Source organism: Ovis canadensis, chromosome 1 (genome assembly GCF_042477335.2).
Source record: "Ovis canadensis isolate MfBH-ARS-UI-01 breed Bighorn chromosome 1, ARS-UI_OviCan_v2, whole genome shotgun sequence".
Taxonomy (NCBI): Eukaryota; Metazoa; Chordata; class Mammalia; order Artiodactyla; family Bovidae; genus Ovis; species Ovis canadensis.
Window position 1 is genome coordinate 168,434,915 of NC_091245.1, and position 25,467 is coordinate 168,460,381.

At 37.0% G+C, this 25,467-nt stretch overlaps 1 protein-coding gene across 50 annotated transcripts in view; it reads right to left on the reverse strand.

The window, feature by feature from the left end:
* Nucleotides 1-25,467, reverse strand: part of ABI3BP (ABI family member 3 binding protein) — a 293,247-nt gene that overhangs the window by 12,811 nt on the left and 254,969 nt on the right. For all 50 annotated transcript variants that reach the window (XM_069551792.1, XM_069551760.1, XM_069551701.1 and 47 more), the window contains 2 exons: nucleotides 19,700-19,909; nucleotides 15,001-15,109 (listed from right to left, as the gene is read on the reverse strand). In XM_069551792.1, the coding sequence (XP_069407893.1) occupies nucleotides 15,001-15,109; nucleotides 19,700-19,909 (319 nt within the window). The remainder of the gene's footprint in view (nucleotides 1-15,000; nucleotides 15,110-19,699; nucleotides 19,910-25,467) is intronic.

The following is a 25,467-nucleotide window of genomic DNA, read 5'->3' on the forward strand; positions in this document are numbered from 1 at the left end:
AAAAAAAAAAAATCAGCGAAGTTGGTCTTCAGAATTGAAGGGAAAATAGAGTTTCCCAGACAGACAAAGGCAAACAGTTCATCACCACTACATCAGCCTTACAAGAATGTTAAAGAGAGTTCTTCAAATAGAAATGGAAGGATGGTAATTAGTAACAGGGAAACATAAAAGTATAAAACTCAATAGTAAAAGTAAATATGCAGTTACATTTAGAATACTCTAATATTTAAATTGTGGAGAGTAAATCACTTATAACTCTAATGTGAGAGTTAAAAAACAAAAATACTACAATAACTATAATTGCAATAATTACTGGATATACAGTGTAAAAATGTAAATTATGACATAAAAACAAAATGTGGAGGGAAGAGTATAAAAAATAGAGCTGGTGTGTGTTTGAAGTTGTCATTAACTTAAATAGACTTTATGTAAAATAGACATGATATTTTATGTAAATTTGGCAACTATATAAGTAATAAATAATGGTAACTACAAAGTAACAACCAGTAATATATATACACACACACACAAAGAACAGAATCACAGCACAGCACTACAGAAAGTCACCAGATCACAAAGGAAGAGAAGAAGAGATGAAGAAAGGAACAAAAGAATTACAAAACAAAATAGCAATTGTATGTCCATATCTAACAATAATTACTGTAAATGTAAATGGACCAAACTCAGGGAAGCCACTTTAATACTTCAGTTCAGTTCAATTCAGTTGCTCAGTCGTGTCTGACTCTTTATTCACAGATATATGGAGATTAAATAACAAACATATATAAGAGCAATCAAAATATATCTTGAGCCAAAGGAAAATGGAAAGACAACATAACAAAATTTATGAAATACCTCAAAAGCAATTCTATGAGAGAAATTTATAGTAAATAAATTTAACAAATACCTATATTAAGAAAAAAAGATATCAAATAAACAACCTAACTTTACACCTCAAGGAACAAGAAAAAGAACAGGCTAAGCCCAAAGTTAGTAGGAGGAAGGAGATAACAAAGAGCAGAGCAGAAGTAAAAGAAATAGGGACCAGAAAAACAATACAAAAGATCAGTAAAACTAAGAGCTGGCTTTTCAAAAAGATACACAGAACTGACAAATTTCTGGCTAGAGTAACGGAAAAAAAGGGAGAGCTCAAGTAGAATCAGGAAATCAGAATAAAAGAGGAGACATTAAAACTGCTGCTGCTGCTAAGTCGCTTCAGTCGTGTCTGACTCTGTGCGACCCCATAGACGGCAGCCCACCAGGCTCCTCTGTCCATGGGATTTTCCAGGCAAGAGTACTGGAGTGGGTTGCCATTGCCTTTTCTGGACATTAAAACTGGTGCTACAGAAATACAAGGGATTGTAGGAGATCAATGAACAATTATGAACAATTATACACCAACAAATTGAATAATCTAGAGGAAATGCATAAATTCTTAGAAACATAAAACCTATCAAGACTAAAGCATGAGAGAATAGATCATTTGAGTAGACTAATTACTAGGAAGGAGACTGAGTCAGTAACCAAAAACTTCCCAAGAAACAAGAGCCCAGGACCAGATGTTTTTACTGGTGGTTTCAATAATTAACACCAGTCTTTCTCAAACTTTCCCAATAAATTGAAGGGGAGAGGGAAACTCCCAAATTCATTTTATGAGGTCAGCATTACCCTGCCAGACAAGGACACTACAAGAAAAGAAAATTATAATCCAATATTCTTGATGAAATATAGATGCAAAAATCAACAAAATATTAGCAAACCCAAGTTCATCAATACATTAGAATGATCATAAACATGATCTAGTGGGATCCATTCCAAGAATGCAAAGATGGTTCAACATTTACAAAATAATGTGACATACCACATTAACAAAAAGAGGGGTTAAAAAACTATATGGTTTATATGACCTCAATAGATGCACGAAAAGATTTGACAAAATTCAACATTCTTTCTTGATAAAAACTCTCAACAAACTTGGTATACAGGGAACATACCTCAAGATAATAAAGGCTTGTAGGATAAGCCCACAGCTAACATCATACTTAACGATGAAATGCTGAAAGCTTTTCCTCTCTCAGGAACAAGACAAGAATCCTTATTCTCACCACTTTTATTCAACATAGCACTGGAAGTCCTGGCTAGAGCAATCAGTCAAGAGAAGGCAATAAAAAACACCCAAATTGGAAAGGAAGAAGTAAATTTTTTTCTATTTGCAGATGATGACATGATATTATATGTAGAAAACCCTAAACACTCAACCAAAAAGCTGCTAGCACTAATACATTTGGTAAAGTTATAGTTCAGTTCAGTCGCTCAGTTGTGTCCGACTCTTTGCGACCCCATGAATCGCAGCACACCAGGCCTCCCTGTCCATCACCAACTCCCGGAGTTCACTCAGACTCACATCCAAAAGTTGTAGGATCCTGTATTAATATATAGAAATCTGTTGGATTGTCTATATACCAAAAATTATCAGAGAGAGAAATTAAGGAAACAATTTAGAAACAATTTAGCCTCAAAATTTACCATAGCCTCAAAAATAATAAAATATTTAGGAATAATTTTATTTAAGGAGATGAAAGATCTGTACACTGAAAATGTAAAGACACTGATGAAAGATATTGAAGAAGATAACAATAAAAAGAAAGATATTCCACAATCCCTTATTTTATACCATATATAAAAGTCAGCTCAAAATGGTTTAAAGGCTTGAACACAAAACCTGAACTCATAAAACTCCTCAAAACTATTCAAATCCCTAAAGGAGGATGGCATCAAGGTTTTGCATTCATTATGTAAGAGAATCTGAAAGACCCAGCAGTGGCCACAGGACTGGAAAAGGTTAATCCTCATCCCAGTTCCCAAGAAGGGTAGTACCAAAGTATGTGCTAACCATCAGACAATTGCACTAATCTCCCATGCTGGTAAGGTCATGCTTAAAACCTTGCATGCTAGGCTTCAGCATTATGCAAACCAAAAACTTCCAGATATCCAAGCTGGTTATAGAAAAAAGAAGAGGAACTAGAGATCAAATTGACAACATTTGCTGGATTATAGAGAAAGCAAGGACATTTCAGAAAAAAAAACATCTATCTCTGTTTCTTCAACTAGGCTAAAGCTTTTGATCGAGTGGATCATGACAAACTGTGGAAAGCTCTTAGTAAGGTCTCCTGAGAAACCTGTCTGCAGGTCAAGAAGCAACAGTTAGAACCCTGTATGGAACAATTGATTGGTTCAAGATTGGCAAAGGAGTATGACATAGCTGTCTGCTGTCACCCTTTTTGTTTAACCTGTATGCTGAGCACACCGTGAGAAATGCCAGGTTGGATGAGTTAGAAGTTGTACAAGTTGGAATCAAGATAGGCGGGAGAAACAACCACCACCTCAGGTATGCAGATGATACCACTCTAATGGCAGAAAGTGAAAAGGAACTAAAGCGCCTCAATGAGGGTGAAGGAGGAGGGTGAAAGAGTTGACTCAAGACTAAATATTAAAAATCTAAGATCATGGCATCCAGCCCCATTACTGCATGGCAAATAGAAGGGGAAAAGGTGGAAGCAGTGACAGATTTCCTCTTCTTGGGCTCTAAAATCACTGCGGATGGTAACTGCAGCCATGAAATCAGAAGACAATTGCTTCTTGGCAGGAAAGTGATGACAAACCTAGACAGTATGTTGAAAAGCAGAGACATCACTCTGCTGACAAAGGTCCGCATAGTCAAGACTATGGTCTTCCTAGTGGTCACTTACGGTTGTGAGATCTTGGCCATAACGAAGGCAGAACACCAAAGAATTGATGCCTCTGAACTGTGGTGCTGGGAAAGACTCCTGAAAGACCCTTGGACATCAAGGAGATCATACCAGCCAATCTTAAGGGAAATCAATCCTGAATATTCACTGGAAGGACTGATGCTGAAGCTCTAGTATTTTAGTCATCTGATGTGTACCCACGACTCATTGGAAAAGTCCCTGATGCTGGGTAAGATTGAAGGCAGAAGGAGAAGAGGGCATCAGAGGATGAGATGGCTGGGTGGCACCACCGATGCAATGAACATGATCTTGGGCAAACTTTGGGAGATGGTGAGGCACAGGGAGGCCTGGCATGCTACAGTCCATGGGGTTACAAAGAACAGTCAACTAGGTGATTGAGAGCAACAACAAGCTCCTTTATGTTCGTCTTGGTAATAATTTTTGGATCTGACACCAAAAGCAAAAGCAACAAAAGCGAAAATAAACAAGTGAGACTACATCAAGCTGAAAATCTGTACAGCAAAGGGAACCACCAACAAATGAAAAGGCAACCTATGGAATGGAAGAAAATATATGCAGATCATACATCTGATAAGTGGTTAATATCCAAAATACATCAGAAACTCACACAACTCAACAGCAGAAAAGTCAATGACCCAAGGGAAAAATGTGCCAAGGACCTGAAAAGACCCCTTTCAAAAGAAGATATACAGATAGCCAATAGGCAAATGAAAGAATGCTAAAGACATCACTAAGCATCAGAGAAATGCACATCAAAACACCAACGAGATTACCTCACACCTGTTAGAATGTCTATTATCTGAAAGACCAGAGATAGCAAAAGCTGGTGAGGATATGGAGTAAAGGGAATCCTTGTGCACTACTGGTGGGAATGTAAACTCGTACAGTCACTCTGGAGAACAGTATGGAAGTTCCTCAAGAAATGAAAAATAGAAGTACCATATGATTGATTCTATTCTTTGCAGCCAAAGATGGGAAGTTCTATACAGTCAGCAAAAACAAGACGGGAACTGACTGTGGCTCAGATCATAAGCTCCTTATTGCAAAATTCAGACTTAAATTGAAGAAAGTAGGGAAAACTGCTAGACCATTCAGATATGACTTAAATCGCTTACAATTATACAATGGAAGTGAGAAATAGATTCAAGGGATTAGATCTGATAGACATAGTGCCTGGAGAACTATGGACAGAGGTTCATGACATTGTACAGGAGGCAGTGATCAAGACCATCCCCAAGAAAAAGAAGTGCAAAAAGGCAAAATGGTTGTCTGAAGAGGCCTTACCAATAGCTGTGAAAAGGAGAGAAGCAGAAGGCAAAGGAGAAACGGAAAGATATACCCATTTGAATGCAGAGTTCCAAAGAATATCAAGGAGAGATAAGAAAGCCTTCCTCAGTGATCAGTGCAAAGAGGGGCTCAGTAAAGGACAGAAATGGTATGGACCTAACAGAAGCAGAAGATATTAAGAAGAGGTGGCAAGAATACACAGAAGAACTATACACAAAAAGATCTTCATGACTCAGATAACCACTCACGTAGAGACAGACATCCTGGAATGTGAAGTCAAGTGGGCCTTAGGAAGCATCGCTATGAACAAAGCTAGTGGAGATGATATAATTTCAGTTGAGCTACTTCAAATCCTAAAAATGATGGTGTTAAAGTGCTGCACTCAATATGCCAGCAAATTTGGAAGACTCAGCAATGGCCACAGGACTGGAAAAGGTGAGTTTTCATTCTAATCCCAAAGAAAGGCAATGCCAAAGAATGTTCAAACTACCACACAATTGCACTCATCTCACAGGATAGCAAAGTAATGCTCAAAATTCTCCAAGCCAGGCTTCAACAGTACATGAACCAAGAACTACCAGATGTTCAAGCTGGATTTAGAAAAGTCAGAGAACCAGAGATCAAATTGCCAAATTCCGCTGGATCATGGAAAAAGCAAAAGAGTTCCAGAAAAACATCTGCTTTATTGATTATGCAAAAGCCTTTGACTCTGTAGATCACAACAAACTGTAGAAAATTCTTCAAGTGATGAGAATACCAGACCACCTGACCTGCCTCCTGAGAAATCTGTATGCAAGTCAAGAAGCAACAGTTAGAACCAGACATGGAACAACAGACTGGTTCCAAATTGGGAAAGGATTATGTCAAGGCTGTATATTGTCACCCTGCTTATTTAACTTATATGCAGAGTACATCATGCAAAATACTGGGCTGGATGAAGCACAAGCTGGAATCAAGATTGTTGGGAGAAATATCAATAACCTCAGATACACAGATGATACCACCCTTATGGCAGAAAGCAAAGAAGTACTAAAGAGCCTCTTGATGAAAGTGAAAGAGGAGAGTGAAAAAGTTGGCTTAAAGCTCAACATTCAAAAAATGAAGATAATGGCATCCAGTCCCATCACTTCATGGCAAATAGATGGGGAAACAATAGAAACAGTGAGAGACTTTATTTTTTTGGACTTCAAAATCACTGCAGATAGTGACTGCAGCCATGCAATTAAAAGATGCTTGCTCCTTGGAAGAAAAACTCTGACCAGTCTAGACAGCATATTAAAAAGCAGAAACATTACTTTTCCAACAAAGGTCCATCTAGTCAAAGCTATGGTTTTTCCAGTAATCACATATGGACGTGAGAGTTGGACTATAAAGAAAGCTTAGTGCTGAAGAATTGATGTTTTTGAAGTGTGGTGTCAGAGAAGACTCTTGAGAGTCCCTTGGACTGCAAGGAGATCCAACCAGTTCATCCTAAAGGGAATCAGTTCTGAATATTCATTGGAAGGACTGATGCTCAAGGTGAAACTCCAATACTTTGGCCACCTGATGTGAAGAACTGACTAATTGGAAATGACCCTATTGCTGGGAAAGGTTGAAGGCAGGAGGAGAAGAGGATGACAGAGGATGAGATGGTTGGATGGCATCACTGATGTGATGGACACGGGTTTGAGTAAGCTCTGGGAGTTGGTGATGGACAGGGAAGCCTGGTGTGCTGCAGTCCATGGGGACACAAAGAGTTGGACATGACTGAGACTGAACTAAACTGAACTGAATGATCCAGTAATCTCACACTGAGTGTGTATCCTAGGAAATGAAATCATTATCTTAAAAATATATCTGTATAAAGTAAAAATAAAAATTTAAAAAAATTTAAAAAAGGACCTAAAAAAAAAAATATATATATATATATATATATATATATATATATATATATCTGTACTCCCATGTTAGTGAAGTAAAGTCGCTCAGTCGTGCCTGACTCTTTGTGACCCCATGGGCAGTAGCCTGCACCAAGCTCCTCCGTCCATGAGATTTTCAAGGCAAGAGTACTGGAGTGTGTTGCCATTTCCTTCTCCAGGGAATCATGTTAACAGTAATCATGTTAACTCCCATGTTAACAGTAGCATTATTCACTCTAGTCAAGGTGCAGAAATGAGTGCCCATTGATAGAATAGATAAAGAAATTGTGAGATTAAACACACACAGCTAAGCCTTGAACAATGTGGGGGATTACAGGTGCCAAGCCCCCAATCAGGCAAAAATCTGAGTTATTGTTATCTCTGCCTCAAAAATGAAGGGATTGATAAATGATTCACCCAAGGGCAGAAACGGAAACAGTTTGCATAGAATCAGGACTCAAATCCTATTTTTTTTGGTTCCACATACTGTGATCTCTAATCAAAAAAAAAACTTTAAAGATTTGTAAAGTGAAAATACAAGTACTGTGTTTGTTGAAAAAAATCCATGTATAAGTGGACCTTCGCAGTTCAAACTCATATTGTTCAAGGGTGAACTGCAGGTATGTATGTGTATACACACACACACACACACACACACAATGGGCTATCATTCAGCCTTTAAAAATAAGTAAATCCTGTCATTTGCAACAACATGAATGAACCTGGAGGGCATTATGCTACATGAAATAAGCCATGTGAGAAAGACCAATCATGCATGGTATCACTTATATGTGGATCTTTAAAAAAAAATGTTAGATTTATAGAAATAGAGTAGAAAAGTGACTGCAGAGTCTGGGGAAATAGATGTTGGTAAAAAGGGTTCAAACTAGTTGTAAGATGAATAGGATCTGAGGATCAAAAATATAACGACAGTTAAAATACTGTATTGTATAATTGAAGTTTGCCAAAAGATTATAATTTAAATGTTCTTACCAGTTATAAAAAATAGTAAATATGTGAGGTAATAGATATATTAACTCAATCAGGGGAATCCTTTCATAATGTATATGTATATCAAATACAATTTTATCAATTATAATACCTTAAAAAAGTTGAACAATGAACAAAATTATTGAAAATGGTTGCTTCTGGCAAATAGAATTTAAGAATAGGAATGAACTGCTTTGTAGTATTTGAGCTTTAAAACCAAGGACATCTACTTCTGACAAAAATGAAAATTAAATTTGAAAAGGTATTTCTAAGACCTGCTTCATCAAAATGAGTATCTAAGTGGAGTACAGTCTAGGTGACAGCTGCAGTCAAGATTTTGGCCCTCATGGAGGGCAAGCCAAATAAATAACACCCCTGGCAGAAGCCATGTCTGATTTTTCCCAGACAGTTACGGATTCAAACAAAAACCATCTTCCCAGTTGCCCATCAGGAGGCAGCATGGCACTGCGGTGAATGTCATGAGTTCAGGGGCCAGAAAGACTTGGGCTCACAGCTGCACTAATGTGGAACTTTAAGGTAAGTAACTTAACCTCTCTGAGCCTCATATATAAAAATGAGCATCATGGAATTTGTGGGGATACTATTAAATACAGTAATTATAACCTCCTAAGTATATAAAAGTATCTGTGAGTTTCTTAAGAGGTTTACATGAAATGATGCATGTAAATTTAAGGTACCATGCACATAGTAAGTCCTTATAACTATTCTTTAATATTATATTTATATCCCTAAAGAATTTTTTAAAAATTCTTGGGGAATTTGGGAAACCCTACCATAGAACTCTCAAGGCAGAACTATGTCCACAAACTTGTGTTTGTAAAGGTGATAAGAAAGGTATCTGTGGTTTACAGGCAAAATTGTCAGAGATGAGGAAGCTCCATCCTTTGGGATCTAGTCTGAGGCTAACCTCCAGGTCGGGTTAGGGCAGACACATCTTTCTGTCATCTCCCTGCCTCCTCTTCCTTTGCTCCTCTCTATAATGATTTCCCCCTATTTTTACCCATCACATGGAGCTGAATTGTGATTTTCACTATTTGGTAAACTTAACAAAAGCTCATAAACCTCAAGCAACCACTTTTTATTTAGAAAGGCCACCCGGTAGCTCTTTGCTGGTTTGAAATGTTTTGTTAGCTGATTTACCCCTAGTGTCATTTTGAAATATCTGGGCCCCATTCAGGCTGGATATCAGTCAGAGGGAAAGAAAGGAAAGAGGGGGGCTAGAAAAAAAGAGTAAGGGCAGTGGAATGGGGCAAGGGTGATCAAACCTACCCGTTCTTCAAGGACTTCAGGACTGAAGAAAGGATTTCTGGATACCTGCCACGTGCAGGCATTCTACTGCCTGGGAATACAGCTCAGAAACAAAGGGCAGAGCTGTAGGGATACCGCGAGGATGAAATAAGCCTAAATCTGACAGAAGAGAGTGGAGCAGGTATCAGGGGTCATTAACCAGTAGGTCCTTAAGGACATTTCTTTGATCTCGCATTTCTGTAGAGGGACACACATTTCAGATCTGGGTTGCTCTCTAATACTGAAGTGTTGTTAAGAGTATCTTTCACCCCCTCCCTAGATACTAAGGAATTTGAAGTGCAAAGTAATAAAAATAATACAGTGATGTGAAAAGAAGAATTGCTCTCTTTATAGACTAGTGGAGTTCCATGCTCTTTGTGGTTGCAAACCTGAGCAATCAACTCAATTTCTTCTTTCTTTAATGAGGAAGCAATTATTCTTCTGCTGCTCAGACCTACAGTAAAACTAAAAAAGAAAAAAAAAAGACTGATACTCTGGCACCTTATTTTATTCCTTCTATAAAGCTGATGAGAAGAGATACTGAACAGTTAATACATACTGCAGAGACTAGAATTTCACAAAAACCTGATGAATAAGGTCATAATGGCCATTCCACATGCCTGCTTTGTTCTATCAGATTTACAGTTGACAACAAGTTGCTGCCTCTATTCCAGTTTATTTTCAATGCCAAGATTTAAGTCATATAACATAAACAACAGCCCCAAAACTATCTTTGCTGTCAGCTACAGGAAACTTTGGTAGGTTTTAATCTTGGAGGAAGAGCTATTCTCCAGGATCCTCCCAAGCCACAGACGAGAGTAGAAGTGCTTGAGCCAGTTAAGTAAACTTGATTTATCTTAATTACCAGACAGAGTGCATTTTCCATAGGAAATTGCTGGACCACATGTATGTCTGGCACATACAAAGAATTCTTCAGTTTCTTAGCCAAGTGGGGAGAGACATGGGCTTATACAAAGAGAAGACTGAGATACAAGGGCTCTGTAAGTGGACAGTGAGTGTGTGTCAATCCATATTCCCCAACCAGTTCATCAGGAAGAACCTGGGCCATCAATGGATTACCAAAATGTGTGCGGAAAATAACTTATCTAAAAAGAAATTGCAGACCACGGACATAGATTCAAAGCAAAAATGGTTTATCAGGACAAACCTACTCACTGTAAGACAGACCCAGGTTTTGGTTTTATTTTCAGTTCCAGATTTCCCTTTTATTCTGTGATGGTTTCAGATAGCATTAAGATTATGTTATTTTAGATCTGGGAGAGACTTTAAGGTCAATTAGCCCTTTAAGCAGTGATGCAACACTGACTTTTTAAGTTGCATACTTTATCATTTCTTCTGTTCATGGAACTAAACATAATCATAGTGGTCTTTGCAAACAAAGTAGCTGGCTACAGACAGGAAGACCCTTCTTAATACTTTCTTTTAGTTTAGCAAGAGGCACACAATGAAGTTTCATGGGGAAAAAACTGAGGGGAAAGTAAATATTGGAGAGTGGGCCAGATGGGTACTGTTTCAGTGGACACAACAGCTCTACGTTGTCTTTGTATTTTAGGTGGGGAGGGTGAAAGAAGGGGACCCTCCAGAGAAAGAGCTGGAGTTGTGCTCCCGCTATTCATCTCTGTTAACAGATCCTGTCACTTGACTTAAACATTTCTGGCTCCCCACAAGCAACCCCTCTGTCCTGTGTACATCTGGTACCCCAGCGGCGAGCAGCCACCAGCAAGGCTGGGCCTGTCCTCATTGTGCTGCCTTGGGAACTGCAGCAGGTTCCCCAGGGCAGCCGAGCAGCTCTGCACTCTAGGGACAGAAACCCCTCACACCGGTGAGCCGCTGAACTCTACCAGTGGCAGGATCGCTGCTGATGGATAGTCGAAATGGCCATTCCACATGCCTGCTTTGTTCTATCAGATTTACAGTTTACAAGACATTGCTACCTCTATTCCACTTTATTTTTAATGCCAAGATTGAAGTCTCTTACTGTGGGTTATTTTTCAAACTTCTCCAGAGTAAGTAACAACCTGGCTACATCACTAAAAACAGGCGGGAGAAGGTAGCATCGTTGACTGTCTTTTTGGTTCTAGAATAGTGTGTGTATATTTAAGGCTCTGTAGATCTCTTTTCTCTGCCTTGATCATGCAGGTTAAATGTTCTAACAGCAACCTTTATCCCACCCATGTCACTGTTTAACAGTTAGCTGCTAATTATGACCTGTTTTTAGAGCTCCTGTTTTTTAGTCAGGACAAATGATGAAAAAGGTGACTAAAAATCAGTTCTTTACATGTGTCTCCTAGAATAGGAACAAGCTATAGATATTCTTTCAGAAGTTATTATCTTCCAGCTTTTCGAATAGGGAATTCCAGAAGCTCATGGAAGAATTTTAACAGCTATCATTCAGAGTTGGCTTATGTGGGGAATTTACTGTATATTTTGACTCAAAATTTTCCACAAGGGATGAAGTGTGATTACAGTCATTCTTTATAGCTAATAAAACCATCTGTTAACTGCATCCTGGACATACTTCCTCTTTATTTTACAGGGTGTCTCTTATTTGCATTAATCTTGGGTTATGATTGGGGCAGAGAAGATACAGTGGTAAGGAACCTTGCCTTTACAATGTAAGACAGTATGAAAACAGTTTGTAATAAAAGAGCCAACAAGCCCAAATTGGGGAACTTGCAATTTTATTATGCCTGCTGTAGCCTCACTATCAGTAGTAACTTTGAGGACTAGTATTTTACCTAAGTTGTGTGCATGGAGGTCACAGGGGTCCTCCTTAGAAGGCATATTGATAGTGGACAGGAGAGACAAGTAAGAGACACACAACAGTGGGACAAAGGTGAGTGGTTGTATCTGAGTCTAAGGCAAACGCCAAGAACAAGTAGCATGAGTCCTACAACAATTATAACTGGAAACTAGACATGAACCTCATGACTTGACAGGCCCTGTGATTCAGAGTGAAATCCAGTTCAGCCCTAAGGCACTTTTCTCTTATGTCCCCATTTGACCAATTCAATCAGATGCCACAATGGTACTCATGCAAGAAATTAACAAAAAGTTATTTTCAGTTAGATGTGTTCTACCAACTACTCATTACAAGTAGCTTTAATATCAAAATTGATTATTCTAAGTAAAGAAAAGTTAGAATGCAAGCTAAAATGAAAGTCAGAGCAAGTTACTCCCCAGTTACCATGCTTCAAGGTCTCCCCATCACTTGACCACATTCCCTGATCTGGCATAGAAAAGTGAAGGTGTTAAGTCACTCAGTCGTGTGCAACTCTTTGTGACCCCAGGGACTGTAGCCCACCAGGCTCCTCTGTCCACAGAATTCTCCAGGCAAGAATACTTGAGTGGGTTGCCATTCCCTTCTCCAGGGGAGCTTCCAGATCCAGGGATTGAACCCAGGTCTCCCACACTCCAGACAGATTCTTTACCATCTGAGCCAAGATCTGGCATGGAAGGCCCTCCCTAACTTGGCTTCTGCTTCTCTTTGCTTCCACTTCTCTCCACTTTTTGTTCCCCACACTCATGAAAGCAGCCTGGTTTTCACCATGCACAACCACACCATTTCCGCCACGGTGCTGACACGCGCTATTCTCTCTGACCTTCCTTTCTCTTACCACAGTCGCCTGACTGGCTCCTGCCTACTCATCACCCCTCAACCTAGGTGTCACCTTCTCCAGGAAGTTTTGTCTTTCCTTTAATTCCCCAGACTTTGTGACATGCCACCCACTTTGGGCTCCCACTGCCTCTGGTGCAGACTTCTACCTGAACTCTTACCGCTCTGTGTACAATAATCGGTCACTAGCGGTCTGCCCCATTAGCCTGGAGCTCCTTAAAGACAGCCCGGATGTTTACTCCTGTTTGGAGGCTGACCAAGCACAGGGCTGACCACACCACTGGCACCAGGTAAATGTTAGCTGAATGCAGACGCAAACCTTTTACAAACAAGTTATGTTTCAAATGTCCCTGGCATAACTGTGTTCTACCTCTGATCATGAGCTAATAGGTGCACTGTGAAACCTGAGAACAGCCTGATTCAGAAACAGAACACAATGAACACTTAGAAATTGGATGCCCTTCAATGCACCTTCTGTGTACTACATGGCTCACTTTTTTTTTAGGTGGAATAAAAAGCAAGTTCGGTAAGCCCAAGTCCGCCTATTAAAAAGTACAAATTAAATGACCTTTACTCTTTTCCTGTTTCTTTAAAATGCATTATGGTAAAAATAGGCCTTCTCCCTGTTACTCTGGCTAAGGAAGCAGAACCAAGATCATCAAATGGGCTTTTACTGAGATACATGCTAATTTTGGCCAACCTAATCTCTTTAAGAAAATTAACATTTGCAAAATTTTCCATAGTATGAGTCAAAGCAGAGAACTTTAAGGGAAACAACCCCACACTTGTGGAAAGATGTTACTCTTGCAGTATAGGACTATAGTTTATATATAGCATAGTATCTCTAATGAATTAGATGCTTCCTTTTCCCCTGAAAAGATCAGGAGTCTCCCTGTTGTCAGAGCCAAACAGGCTCTTCTGGTGTCACACTAACACCTCTTCAATTCAGTCAGATGACAATGAGAGATACGAGAAATAAAATATGACCAAAACAAAAAACAAAAAACCTCTGATGCTGAAGTTCCAGGTTTCACCTTCACTGATCTTTTTCAACATGGAGGATCTTCATCAGGTTATGAAATACTCATTCTTGAAAAACTCCTCAATCTGGAAAACTGATCTGTATTTGCCTGGTATACTGTAACTTAAGATGTCAGGATTTCTTTTTTGTTGTTGTTTTATACGGAAAGCAGGGGCGGTTTATCAAATAGTGTGTTGGAGTTTGAGGGAAGAAACTGATTTCCCACAGAGTGAAATCTAGTCCAGAAATGAATTTAGCACTTTGGCTTTATTAAGGCGGTACTTGGCTATATCCATTTGAGAGTCCGCTCGAGTAATACATTTAATGATTTAGCCATGTAAAACAAACACAAGACCAAAACCCTCTCCCCTATTACATTTTTAGAAATGTCTAAGGCTCTTATTTTTCTTGCAACAATAAAATAAACTGATAAATTATTACATGCTTTAGATTTAAAAAGGAATCACAAAACTATACAGCAAGATAAACAACCCGAAAAAAAAAAAAAGGTAAACAATCTGGTATCAGTGTGTAATAAGGGATGCCAAGAAAAGTTATTATTGAACAATTAATATATGTCCATTTAAACAAAATCTATTCTCATTGGTCTATAATAAAAAGACCCCAAAGTAAAGGAAGACTGTGTCTAGTCTGTAACTATTTTAAGCATTAACTCTTAAAAATGTTTACCTACATTCGTCACATGGCTTGTTTCCCTCCCCTCCTCTTCCAGCACGCCAGCCAACTTTCCGTGCTTCAAATCTAGTTTATACCATCCACACTCCAGTTTTCTCTGGTCTGTAGACTTTTCCTCCTCTAAGCTTTGGTATTTAATATCAATGTTCGATATTAATGGCCTTCTACCTCTCAGTGTCCCCAGCTCTAATGTTAGCTTACAAGACCGACTTGTCAGTTCCTGTATCCCCACCAGTCAGTTGCATATTTGCAAACCATGACTCCAGGATTCTCTAGTGCTGTGTACAGAAAGCCAAAGAATGAAATGCAAATTAGACCCTCCCTTCGGATGGAAAAGGATGATGTCATTTCACTCCTTTGTTATGATTTTTACGCTCTCAGAATTCACCTTACCTTGTGTCTGGTTTTAGATTTTCTACTGTGGAGAAGGTTTGATTTGTTGTTTGAATGGACTTGTTCTTCCCACTGAATGACCCATTTTCTCTGGATATAACTTCATATTCTGAAAAGCAAAAAGGCCAACAGACACTTGTCTTTATGCTCAGGCAAACTGAACATTCTTGAAGCTAACAGCCTAAAAAGTCACTCTCATAAAAGTGAGCAACTGAGATGGCAGGCCTGAGACCTATTGATCATACACATTTGCAACTTCTAGATGGAGATTATCAGTTGATGGTGAAGGTCCCAAAGCAGTTGGAGAGTTGCTCATGGACCGTTTTTGTTTTCTCTCTCTCAGAGCAGGAAAGGCCTGGTAACTGTGTAAAGTGATGACACTCCTGGGGTAGCTCTGTATATGGGTAACTTATCATTTTGATATGTAAGTCAGATCTGCCATTGCTGGAAAATCCAGTGCAGTTTTGTAAGAAACATTCTATGAGGAGTGGGGCTTCAGCAGAAGCACATTCCCTGCTCGTAGGGCTTTACAGCGTAGCTGGGAAATGGTCACTGATGACACGGTACTGCTGCCAAGTAACAGTTAAAACCATAGCACCAAATAACATTTAACCAAATAATGAACTACATTTTCCCAGAGTCCATTATTTTGAACCACAGAAATACAAGATTTTCGTACATACTGCTTACATAAGTTACATAAGTCTTGTACATACTGCTTATATATGCCCCCTTGATAATTATCCTTGAATTAAAACAAAGCAAAATGAAACTTTATCCTTAAAGTTAGTATAGAGATCCATATAAACTTACCTGAAGTGTAGCTTTCTATGAACTTAGGGCTAATCAAAAGAGAGAGACTTTCAGAGTAAGATAATATAATTTACTAATATATTTTCCCTGTTGTCAGTTGGGATTTAGTTTAATACATGCGATGAGATCACAAAGAGAATTACAAAAATCAAGCAAAAACCAACAAACAACCACAAAAGCCCACTCAAAAACAGTTCTGTCAATATGAAGAAATACACAAGTGGTGGGCTTTGGGGAAAGTGGGAAGGTTGTGAGTTACTGGGACTTCAGCTGTTAGCGCTGAGACCAAAGGTAGGAGATAATATTGGACATAAAGCTGAAATTACAGGATAACTCATGGAGACTTATAATCACCAGTTTTAATTTGGGAAGGATCTTTAATGGTAAATTAAAAACATCCAAGATGTAGGACCACCTTTTCAGAATAATTTCCTGTGACCATCCTTTTGAAAATTTTAAATTAGACTAGAAGGCAATGGCCATTGTATCTGGACACATGAATGCAGTTTTTAAAAGACTAATGGCTGATATTTAGTATGTCTTCCTCAGACTCTGCTCCCAATCTATGTCTCAGTTGACTTTCTATTCTAACAGAACATGAAAAGAGAGGGAGAGGCAGCATCCTGAGTTCAGATATTCAAATTATACTTTTCCCTCTGCCCTAAAGGGGCATTTACTAGAAAAAGAAGGGAGTAATTAGAATGGAAGTAAAACATTTTTTTTTAAAGGAAATTGCATGGCTTAATGGAAAGAAACAGACCAAGCCACTTGCCTGGATCTCAGTCTCAGTTTTCCCATCTGTAAAATGTCCATAGTGTCTCTTCATAGTGTTACTTATAGGGATTAAAGTAGGAACATATTAAAAGTGCTTAACAGTATTTTGCTCAGCAGGTGGTACCTATTATTATTATGTCTTTTATTATTCTTTATTATCCCTGAGTTGTATCTTAAAACTTGAAAATTGGAAAGATTCCAGTTCAAAAGATTCAAATGTTGATTAGTCATTGAAAGAGTTTATATGATATTCCAGTTGCTTCATCCATGAAAGCAGTCACCTCCAAAAAACATCTTTGTTTGGGTCATTCCTAATGTTTAAATGTTAATTTAATATGATTTTAGTCCTGAAACTTTGGAGTTTTCAAAATAGATCCAGAAGTTCCCTTCATAATTAAAAAGTTATTTAGAATTTTTCTCGGAATTCTTGTTTTAGAATGTATGTATCTTTCCTTTTTAATTTTTTAAAGTGATAATAGCTTTTTCATAAATGCACCAACATTCTAAAACCCTACCACCACCAACAAAAAAGTGTGTGTTCATATTTCTTATTTTAAGATAGGGAATTTAAAAAATAGTTTCTTTAAGAGTAAGGATATAAGAAAATGTACAAAGAACTGACACTGAATAGGTGGTCTCTTTTACCCCCCTCAGAGGGTTTTAAACCCCTTATGAGATAATTCACTTAGAAGATAATCATTTATTGGGAAGGTTGGGAACATCACAGTCTGGTCAGTGCAGCATGAAAATAATAATGGTGATATTACTGCTGCCAGTCCTGCTGTTGCTGCTGCCGACACATGTTCATTTAACAGCTTCTAATTTATGCTGCATGAATTCTGTTAAGTTTTATACTCACAACAAATTGATAACAATGGGAATTATTATTATTACAAATAAAAAACTAGAAGTTCAGAGAGGCTAATTATAGATTCAAGTTGCATTATCTAGAACATACTTGGTCTGGGATTTAAATCTATGTCCACATGCTCTTGACATATCACAAAATGACAACTTATGACTAACTTAACTTTAAGTTGTCTAAGGATCTAGGCTATGGCCAATCTCTATGGTGTACCTATTTCTACTTTAGTGTAGAAGGGTCATGGAGAAGCATCAGAATTTGGATGTATTTACTAGAGGTGAATACATGCCTATCAATTAGAAGAAAGATTACTGACAGAAGTCAACTAGGGAAATGAAGAATATGTTCCCTCTCTTTTGTTACCTTTCTTAATCCTTTCCTGAAAACCCATTTCTAATGATTTGAGAATTAATCTCTATATTATCTGAACTACTGGTTTATAAAAGATTTTATTTGAAATCAAGTGGTATTTATTGGAAAAAATAGATCATCAGGGCATATGGTTCAATGTTTAAACATAAGCTAAGTAAATAGTGACTAAATCCTGACTTATTTCTATGTATAAAATATTATTATTATAGATGTGGTCCTTATCCATGAAAATTGTTATCATCAGTCTAGTATCTAGTGAAAGATCTCAACAGCTCATTAACACTTAATAATAATAATGTCAAAACTAATTGGTTAGATAAAGTATATCCTATTTATGATACTTTGAGATTACAGATTTATATCACTTTAAGAAGCTATCATTTATATCATTTTATATCATGATAAAAGGAAAATCCTGCTGTTTTCAAAAGCTAAATCATACCCAAGTGAATGTGTATTAGATTATTAGACATATTAGATTAACCAATGCCAATTTGATGTTCTATATCTTTAAGGGAAGTGAAATTTTTATAAATCATTTGGTCTTGTGAGAACTAAGTCTCAGACTATTACAGGAACTCCTTATTAGCACTGCATGTGGATTGAGAATTTTAAACTTTTTAATACATGTAGATAATCAATACTTAGAAACTGATTGATTTTTAGATATTGGGATGATAGTACCTACTGGCATAATCCCACGTAAAGAAGACTAGTCAAAACTGCATGAGAAAGGAAATTCACAAAATATGTTTTTGTTTTTTTTTTAAAGGCCAGTTAAGCAAAGATTAGCTGCTGAATTTGAGCAAACTCTGGCAGATAGTGAAGGTGTGCTGTAGTCCACGGGGTCTCAAAGAGCTAGACATAACTTAGCAACCGAATAACAACAAGCTGCTTACACTGGAAGCTGCCCAGACTAAATGGCTTTGTCTGAGGAGAAATAGCTGCTGTTTTCTCCTTTATTCAAAGAAAACTGTTTGGCAGCTCCTGAACCTTCCCACTGCTCACCTTACCCTGTGTACTGCCCTCTACTCTCTCTGACAGCCTCTCAGTGGGCCCCTCTGTTCCACCTGCCCACCTTGGGCATAGGAAGCAGGACACACAGGTACTCACATTCTTTGCTTCATCCTCTAGCTGATCTGGGTGGTTAGTCATCCCACCCTCCCCTCTTCTCTCTAGTCTGACTCTCTTGTTCACTATGGAAAATTAAAATCTCACATAACAAATTCAAAGAGTGACTCAGAGTTTCTTATTTTTCATTATCATTTTTATGAGGAGTAGCAGAATCAAAATTCCCTGAGATGGGCAGAAAATTGACCAGGAATAGAATTTTTAAAAAGCCATACCTGTGGCTGATTCATGCTGATATACGGCAGAAATCAACACAACCTTGTAAAGCCATTATCTTCCAATTAAAAATAAATAAGTAAAAAAAATTCTCATAAAATGACTGAAATAATAATGTTTAGCCTGCTTCAAAGTTCTAGGTCAGTCTAGAAATTGGGATGGTGAAAGGAAAATTGGTTTAAATACTATTAGCAGTGGCAACTTCTCATATGTTATTTGTATTTTCTGGTAATGGAAAGACTAGATATACCTTCACATTGAGAAAAAGTTCTGAGAGGAGAAAGAAGATATATAACTTAAGAGATCTGCTAGGTTAACAGCAAGACCATAACCAAGACAAAGATGATCTTTCCCGTCTAATGACAATTTTGAAAATCATCTGCCAAGAGACAAAAGAACTCTGCAGAGACTTGCTGTTCCTGAGATACATCACCCAGGGTCACAGTCTGACTTGAGGTACCACATTCCCAAAGCATCATCTTATCAATGTTTCCCACCATAGCAACAGTCCGCATGCCATGCTCTTACCAGTGACAGTGTCATTGAGTGGCTTATCCCAGTCCAAGATGACAAAGGAGGGACACCCTTCCACAGTGACAACAGTGAGGTTGGTAGGTGGGTTCTGCGGTGGGCTGGTGGCATTCCCCTCTGTGGCCTCCTCTTTGGGGAATCTCTTGACAGAGTCGGTGATGGAGCAGGGGCTGTTGTCAGGCTTTTGGATATACCGCACATGAGGACCTAAGAGAGAGAGGACATCGGGCATTTTGTCTTTTTGAGCTTGTAAAAAAGGTGGAGGAGAATTCATAAGTAAAACAATCTGTTTGAGGATATTTGATCTAATACTATAAGCAGATGGATGAGAGCAGTGATGTGGATGGTTTGAATTTGGGAAAATCCAGAATCCTATCTTCGGGATGCAGGATATGGATGATACTATTGATTTAATTTTCTAAATAGGTTTAGCTTATGCTAATATCCAAAAGTAATTTGGTTTAAACTGCATAATTTATAGGGTGCTGGAAAGAGTACTCAAAGGATCTTGGTTCAGTAGTGGGGAATGATTTGCCTTACACTAAAATGTAGTTCTGGTCCTACCAATAAACCTTAAAAGCCAGGCTCAGAAAGATCAAGTGGTTTTAAGTTATTTAATTGCACCCCAGAATAAGATCCAACAATATTTTAAGAATAACAAACATATACAGCACCCAATGGGCTTCCCTCGTAGCTCAGTCGATAAAGAATCTGCCTGCAATGCAGGAGACCTGGGTTCAATTCCTGGGTTCGATTCCTGGGTCAGGAAGATCCCCTGGAGAAGTAAACGGCAATCCACTCCAGTATTCTTGCCTGGAAAATCCCATGGACAGAGGAGCCTGGCGGGCTACAGTTCGTGGGGTTGCAAGAGTCAGACATGACTTGGTGACTAAACTGCCACCACAGCACCCAACTAGATAAATTCCTTACAGGAAGATATTACCCATAATGAGAAAAATAAATCATTTGGAGTCAAACTGGAACTTGCATAGATGTTAGAATAATCAGACAAGGACAATAAAACAGTTATTATCACTATAATCCACATGGTCAAAAAGTTAAGAAATGGAAGATATAAAAAAGACCCAAATTAAATTTCTGGATATCTTCAAAGAGAGCAGAGAAGAAAAGACATGATAGGACAACAAAGAAGGATCGTGGCAAATTTCTCATTGTAAAGAAAGCAAGTGAGAAGGCAACAGAGAGATGTCCTTATATATTAAAGAACAAAAACCAAAACAACAACAAAAAGTTATGATCTAGAATTCTATAGTGAAAATATCTTAAAAAAACACAGGCAAAATATTTTTTAGACATACAAAAGCTGAAAGAATTCACGACTAGCACACCCAACCTATAAGGAAGATTCACGGAAGTTCTCCAGGCAGAAGGAAAATGATACCAGGTGGAAATATGGCTGCACACAAAGGAATGATAAGCACTGGAAATGGTAACTATATAGGTAAATATACATAATATTTATCTTATTATTTCCCTCTAAAAGATAGCTTATTGTTTAACAAAAATAATTACAATTTAGTGTGATCTATATAACATGCAAAAGTAAAGTAATAGCCCAATAGTCAGGAAAGAAAAGCTGCTATACTAATGTAAAGTTCTTATACTTCACATTCAACTGTTTATGAAGTTGTGGAATATCACTGGAAGCTAGACTGTGAAGTTAAGGACACATTCTATGAACCCCAATTATTCGCTAAAATAACAAGACAAAGTTATAGCTAAGAGGACAACAAGAAAGGTAAAATGGAATCATAGAAATATTCAGTCCAAAAGAAGGCTGAAAAAGAAGGAAAGAGGGAAAAAAGAATAGATGGAACAAATAAAAAATAGCAAGATGATAATAGATTTAAACCTAACTATATCATCAAAGAATATTACCATAAACAAAAAGGTCACTTTATAATGATAAAGAACCAATTCATTAGTTTATTACAATCCTAAGTAATTGAGGTCTATGCCTGAATACAGACCTTTACTATACATGGAGCAAAAAAAAAAAAAAAAAAAGTGACAGAAGAAGAAAGTAGAAATAAATCTACAGTTAGAGCTAGAGATTTTGGTATTCTCTCATTAACGGATAGAACAAGTTGATAGAAAATCACAAAGGCTATAAAAGAATTGCACAATATAACCAAGCAAATTGATTTAATTGATATTTTTATAGAACACTTGTTATGGACTGAATTACGTTTTCCTAAAATTCCTGTGTTGAAGATTTAACTTCCAATAAGAGAAATCCAACCTGATAATACCTTGAAATAAGGCTTCTGGACTCTAGAACTGAGAAAGAATAAATTTTGGTTGCTTAAGCCAAAGTCTATAGTATTTTGTTTTGGCAGCCCTAGCGAACTAATATAATATTCCACTTAAGACTAGGAAGATACACATTTTTTTAAAGTATACACAAAACATACACACCAAGATATACTATATTCTGGGCCATAAAAAAGTCTCAATAAATTTAAAATGACCGAGGAAATAAGAGTATATTCACAACAATGTAGTTATTAATAAAAATCAGTAACAGAATGATCTCTTGAAAATCTTGAAATATTGGGAAATTAAGTAACCTACTTCTAATAAGCCAAAGAAGAAATCAAAAGGAAATTTAAAAGTATTTTGAATAGGCTAAAACTGAATACACAGTATATCAAACATTTTTAGATGCTGCTTAAATAATACCTAGGGAAAATGTTGTAGCACTGAATTTCATATTTAAAAAGAAGAGAGGTCTCAAATCATCTTGAACCTTAGAAATTAGAAGAGCAAATTAAACTCAAATTAAGCAGAAAAAGGAAATAATAAAGATCAAAGTAAAAATAAATGAAATGGAAAACAGAAAAGTAATACACAAAATAAATGAAACCCAAAATTGAACTTTTAGGTAGATCAAAAGAACTGATAAACCTATACTGTGGCTGATTAGGCGAAAGAGAGAAAAGGCATATATAATCAATAACAGGAAAGAGAGAGGTGACATCATTACAGATTATTCAGATATCAAAATAAAAGAAAAATAAATTTGACAGCTTAGATGATATAGACCAATAACTTGAAAGACAAAAATTATGAAAGCTCACTATGGAAGAAAGTATACTGAATAGTCCTATACCTATTAAAGAAAAGAAAGAAAGAAAAAGTGAAGTCGCTCAGTTGTGTCCGACTTCTTGAGACCCCATGGACTGTAGCCTACTAGGCTCCTCCATCCATGGAATTTTCTAGGCAAGAGTACTGGTGTGGGTTGCCATTTCCTTCTCCAATTATAATGAATTACAAGTAAAACACTTTTCACAAAGAGAATGTGAGGCTCAGATGACTTTAGTGGTGAATACTGCCAAATATTTAGGGAAGAAGCAATACTAATTCTAAACCTTTTAGAAAATTGAAAAGTTCAGTATTATTTTGACACTAAAACTTGAGTAGATTTTACAAGAAAAGAAAATAACAGCCCAATATCCCTCACTGAATACAATTCTAAACAAAATTTTAGGGAATTAAATCAACAATATATTTAAATGAGAATACACTATAACCAAGGGGAATTTGTCCCTGGAATGCAACGTTAATCTACAATTCAAGAACAATTACTTTATCATATTAACACACTAAAAGAAAAGAAAAACCTTATAAGTATCTCAATAAAGCCAGAAAAATCATTAGACATAATCTAGCATTCATTTCTGATAACAATTCTCACTGGAGCAGGAATAGAAGAGAACTTTCTCAACTCAATTAGGACATCTATAAAAAAACCACAGGCAACAACATACTTAATGGTGAAAGACTAAATGGTTTTTCTCTAAGATAAGGAATAAGAAAAAGATATCAGTCCTCACTTTCAATTCAGTGCTTTTCTGGAGGTTCTAGCCAGTATAGAAGAGCAAGAAAAAAGGTACTCAAGTTGGAAAGGAGGAAGGAAAGCCTTCCTCTTAGATGACATAGTTCTGTATATAGAAAACCCAGCATATCTACAAAAAAATCTAAAGAGCTTTGCAAGATTGTAGAATATAAAGTCACTGTACAAAAAAATCAGTTGTTTTCCTATATATTAGTGATGAACAGTAGGAAACTGAAACTTAAAATGCTACTTTTATGTTTTATTTCACTTTTTTATTATTTTTTATTATTTTTTTAATTTTAAAATCTTTAATTCTTACATGCGTTCCCAAACATGACCCCCCCTCCCACCTCCCTCCCCACTACATCTCTCTGGGTCATCCCCATGCACCAGCCCCAAGCATGCTGCACCCTACACTAAAAATCATTAGTGAGAGAAATGAATAATACCTAAATAAATGGTGAGATGTACCACGTTCCTAGGTAGGAGGACAATAGTGTTCAGCTGTCAATGCTTTCTAATTGACTTGCAGATTCAATGAAATTCTAATAAAAATATGAGCAGGCTATTTTTCTTTAGACATTGATAAATTCATCCTAAGATTTAGCTAGGGATCCAAAAGGACCTAGAACCACCAAAACAACTTTAAAGAAATAAAAACAATATTGGAGAACGAACACAACCCAATTGCAGCACTTATCATAAAACCACGGTGATCCAGACACTGTGGTATTGATGGAAAGGTAGCTAAATAGATCAGCGGGACAACTAGAGAACACCTAGACAGTGCCATGTATGTATGGACACTTGGTTTTTGACAAAGGTACAAATTAAATTCAGTGAAGGAACAATAATTTTTTTAACAAATATGGTGGAACAGTTTGATATCCTTAAGAAAATAAACTTGCATTCATATCTTGTATCATACACACAATTTGACTCAAAATGGATCCTAGACTTAAATGTACAAGTAGAAACCTTCTACAAGGAAACAGAGGAGCTCTTTGTGATCTCTGATTAGTCAAAGATTTCTTAAATGTAACACCAAAGATGCAATCTATAAAAAACCGAATCAATAAACCAAGCTTCATTAAAATTAAAAAAGAAGCCACACAGGGAGAAAATGTTTGTGAAACATGTACCTGAAAAAGATCTTCAACCCAGAAAATATAAAGACTCTTAAAACTCAACAATAAGAAAATAAGCAACACAATAAAAATATTAAAAAAATTTAAAGAGACATATCAAAAAGGATATACAGATGGCAAATAAGGACATGAAAAGATGTTCAGCATCCTTAGTCATTAGGGATATGCAAGATAAAATCACAGATACTACTATATACTTTTTTAAACGGTTTAAATTTAAAAGGCTGACCATACTAAGTGATAGAAAAGATGTGGATGAACTGGAACCCTCATACACTGCTGACAGAAAGGCAAAACAGGACAACTGCTGTGAAAAACAGTTTGGCAGTTCCTTAAAATGTTAACTATACACTTACATATGATCTAGCCATCCCCTTATAGGAATTTGCCCAAAAAGAATGAAAACATATGTCCACACAAGACTTGTACCTGAATGGTCATAGAATAGCATACTTTACTGGTAATGTAAAAATGCTGGAAACACCCCAAATGTCATGGTGTTTTAATAAATTATTATATATCTATGCATAGAATATTCATAAGCAATAAAAAGGAATAGACAGTTGATACATATACCAACATGGATGCATCACCAAATAGTTATGATAAGTAAAAGAAATCCGAAAGGAAGTTTATAATACATTATTTTCTATTATGTGAAACTCCAAAAATGCATATTAGTTTATAAAGATGATGCAGTTAAAGTGCTGCACACAATATGACAGCAAATCTGGAAAACTCAGCAGTGGCCACAGGAC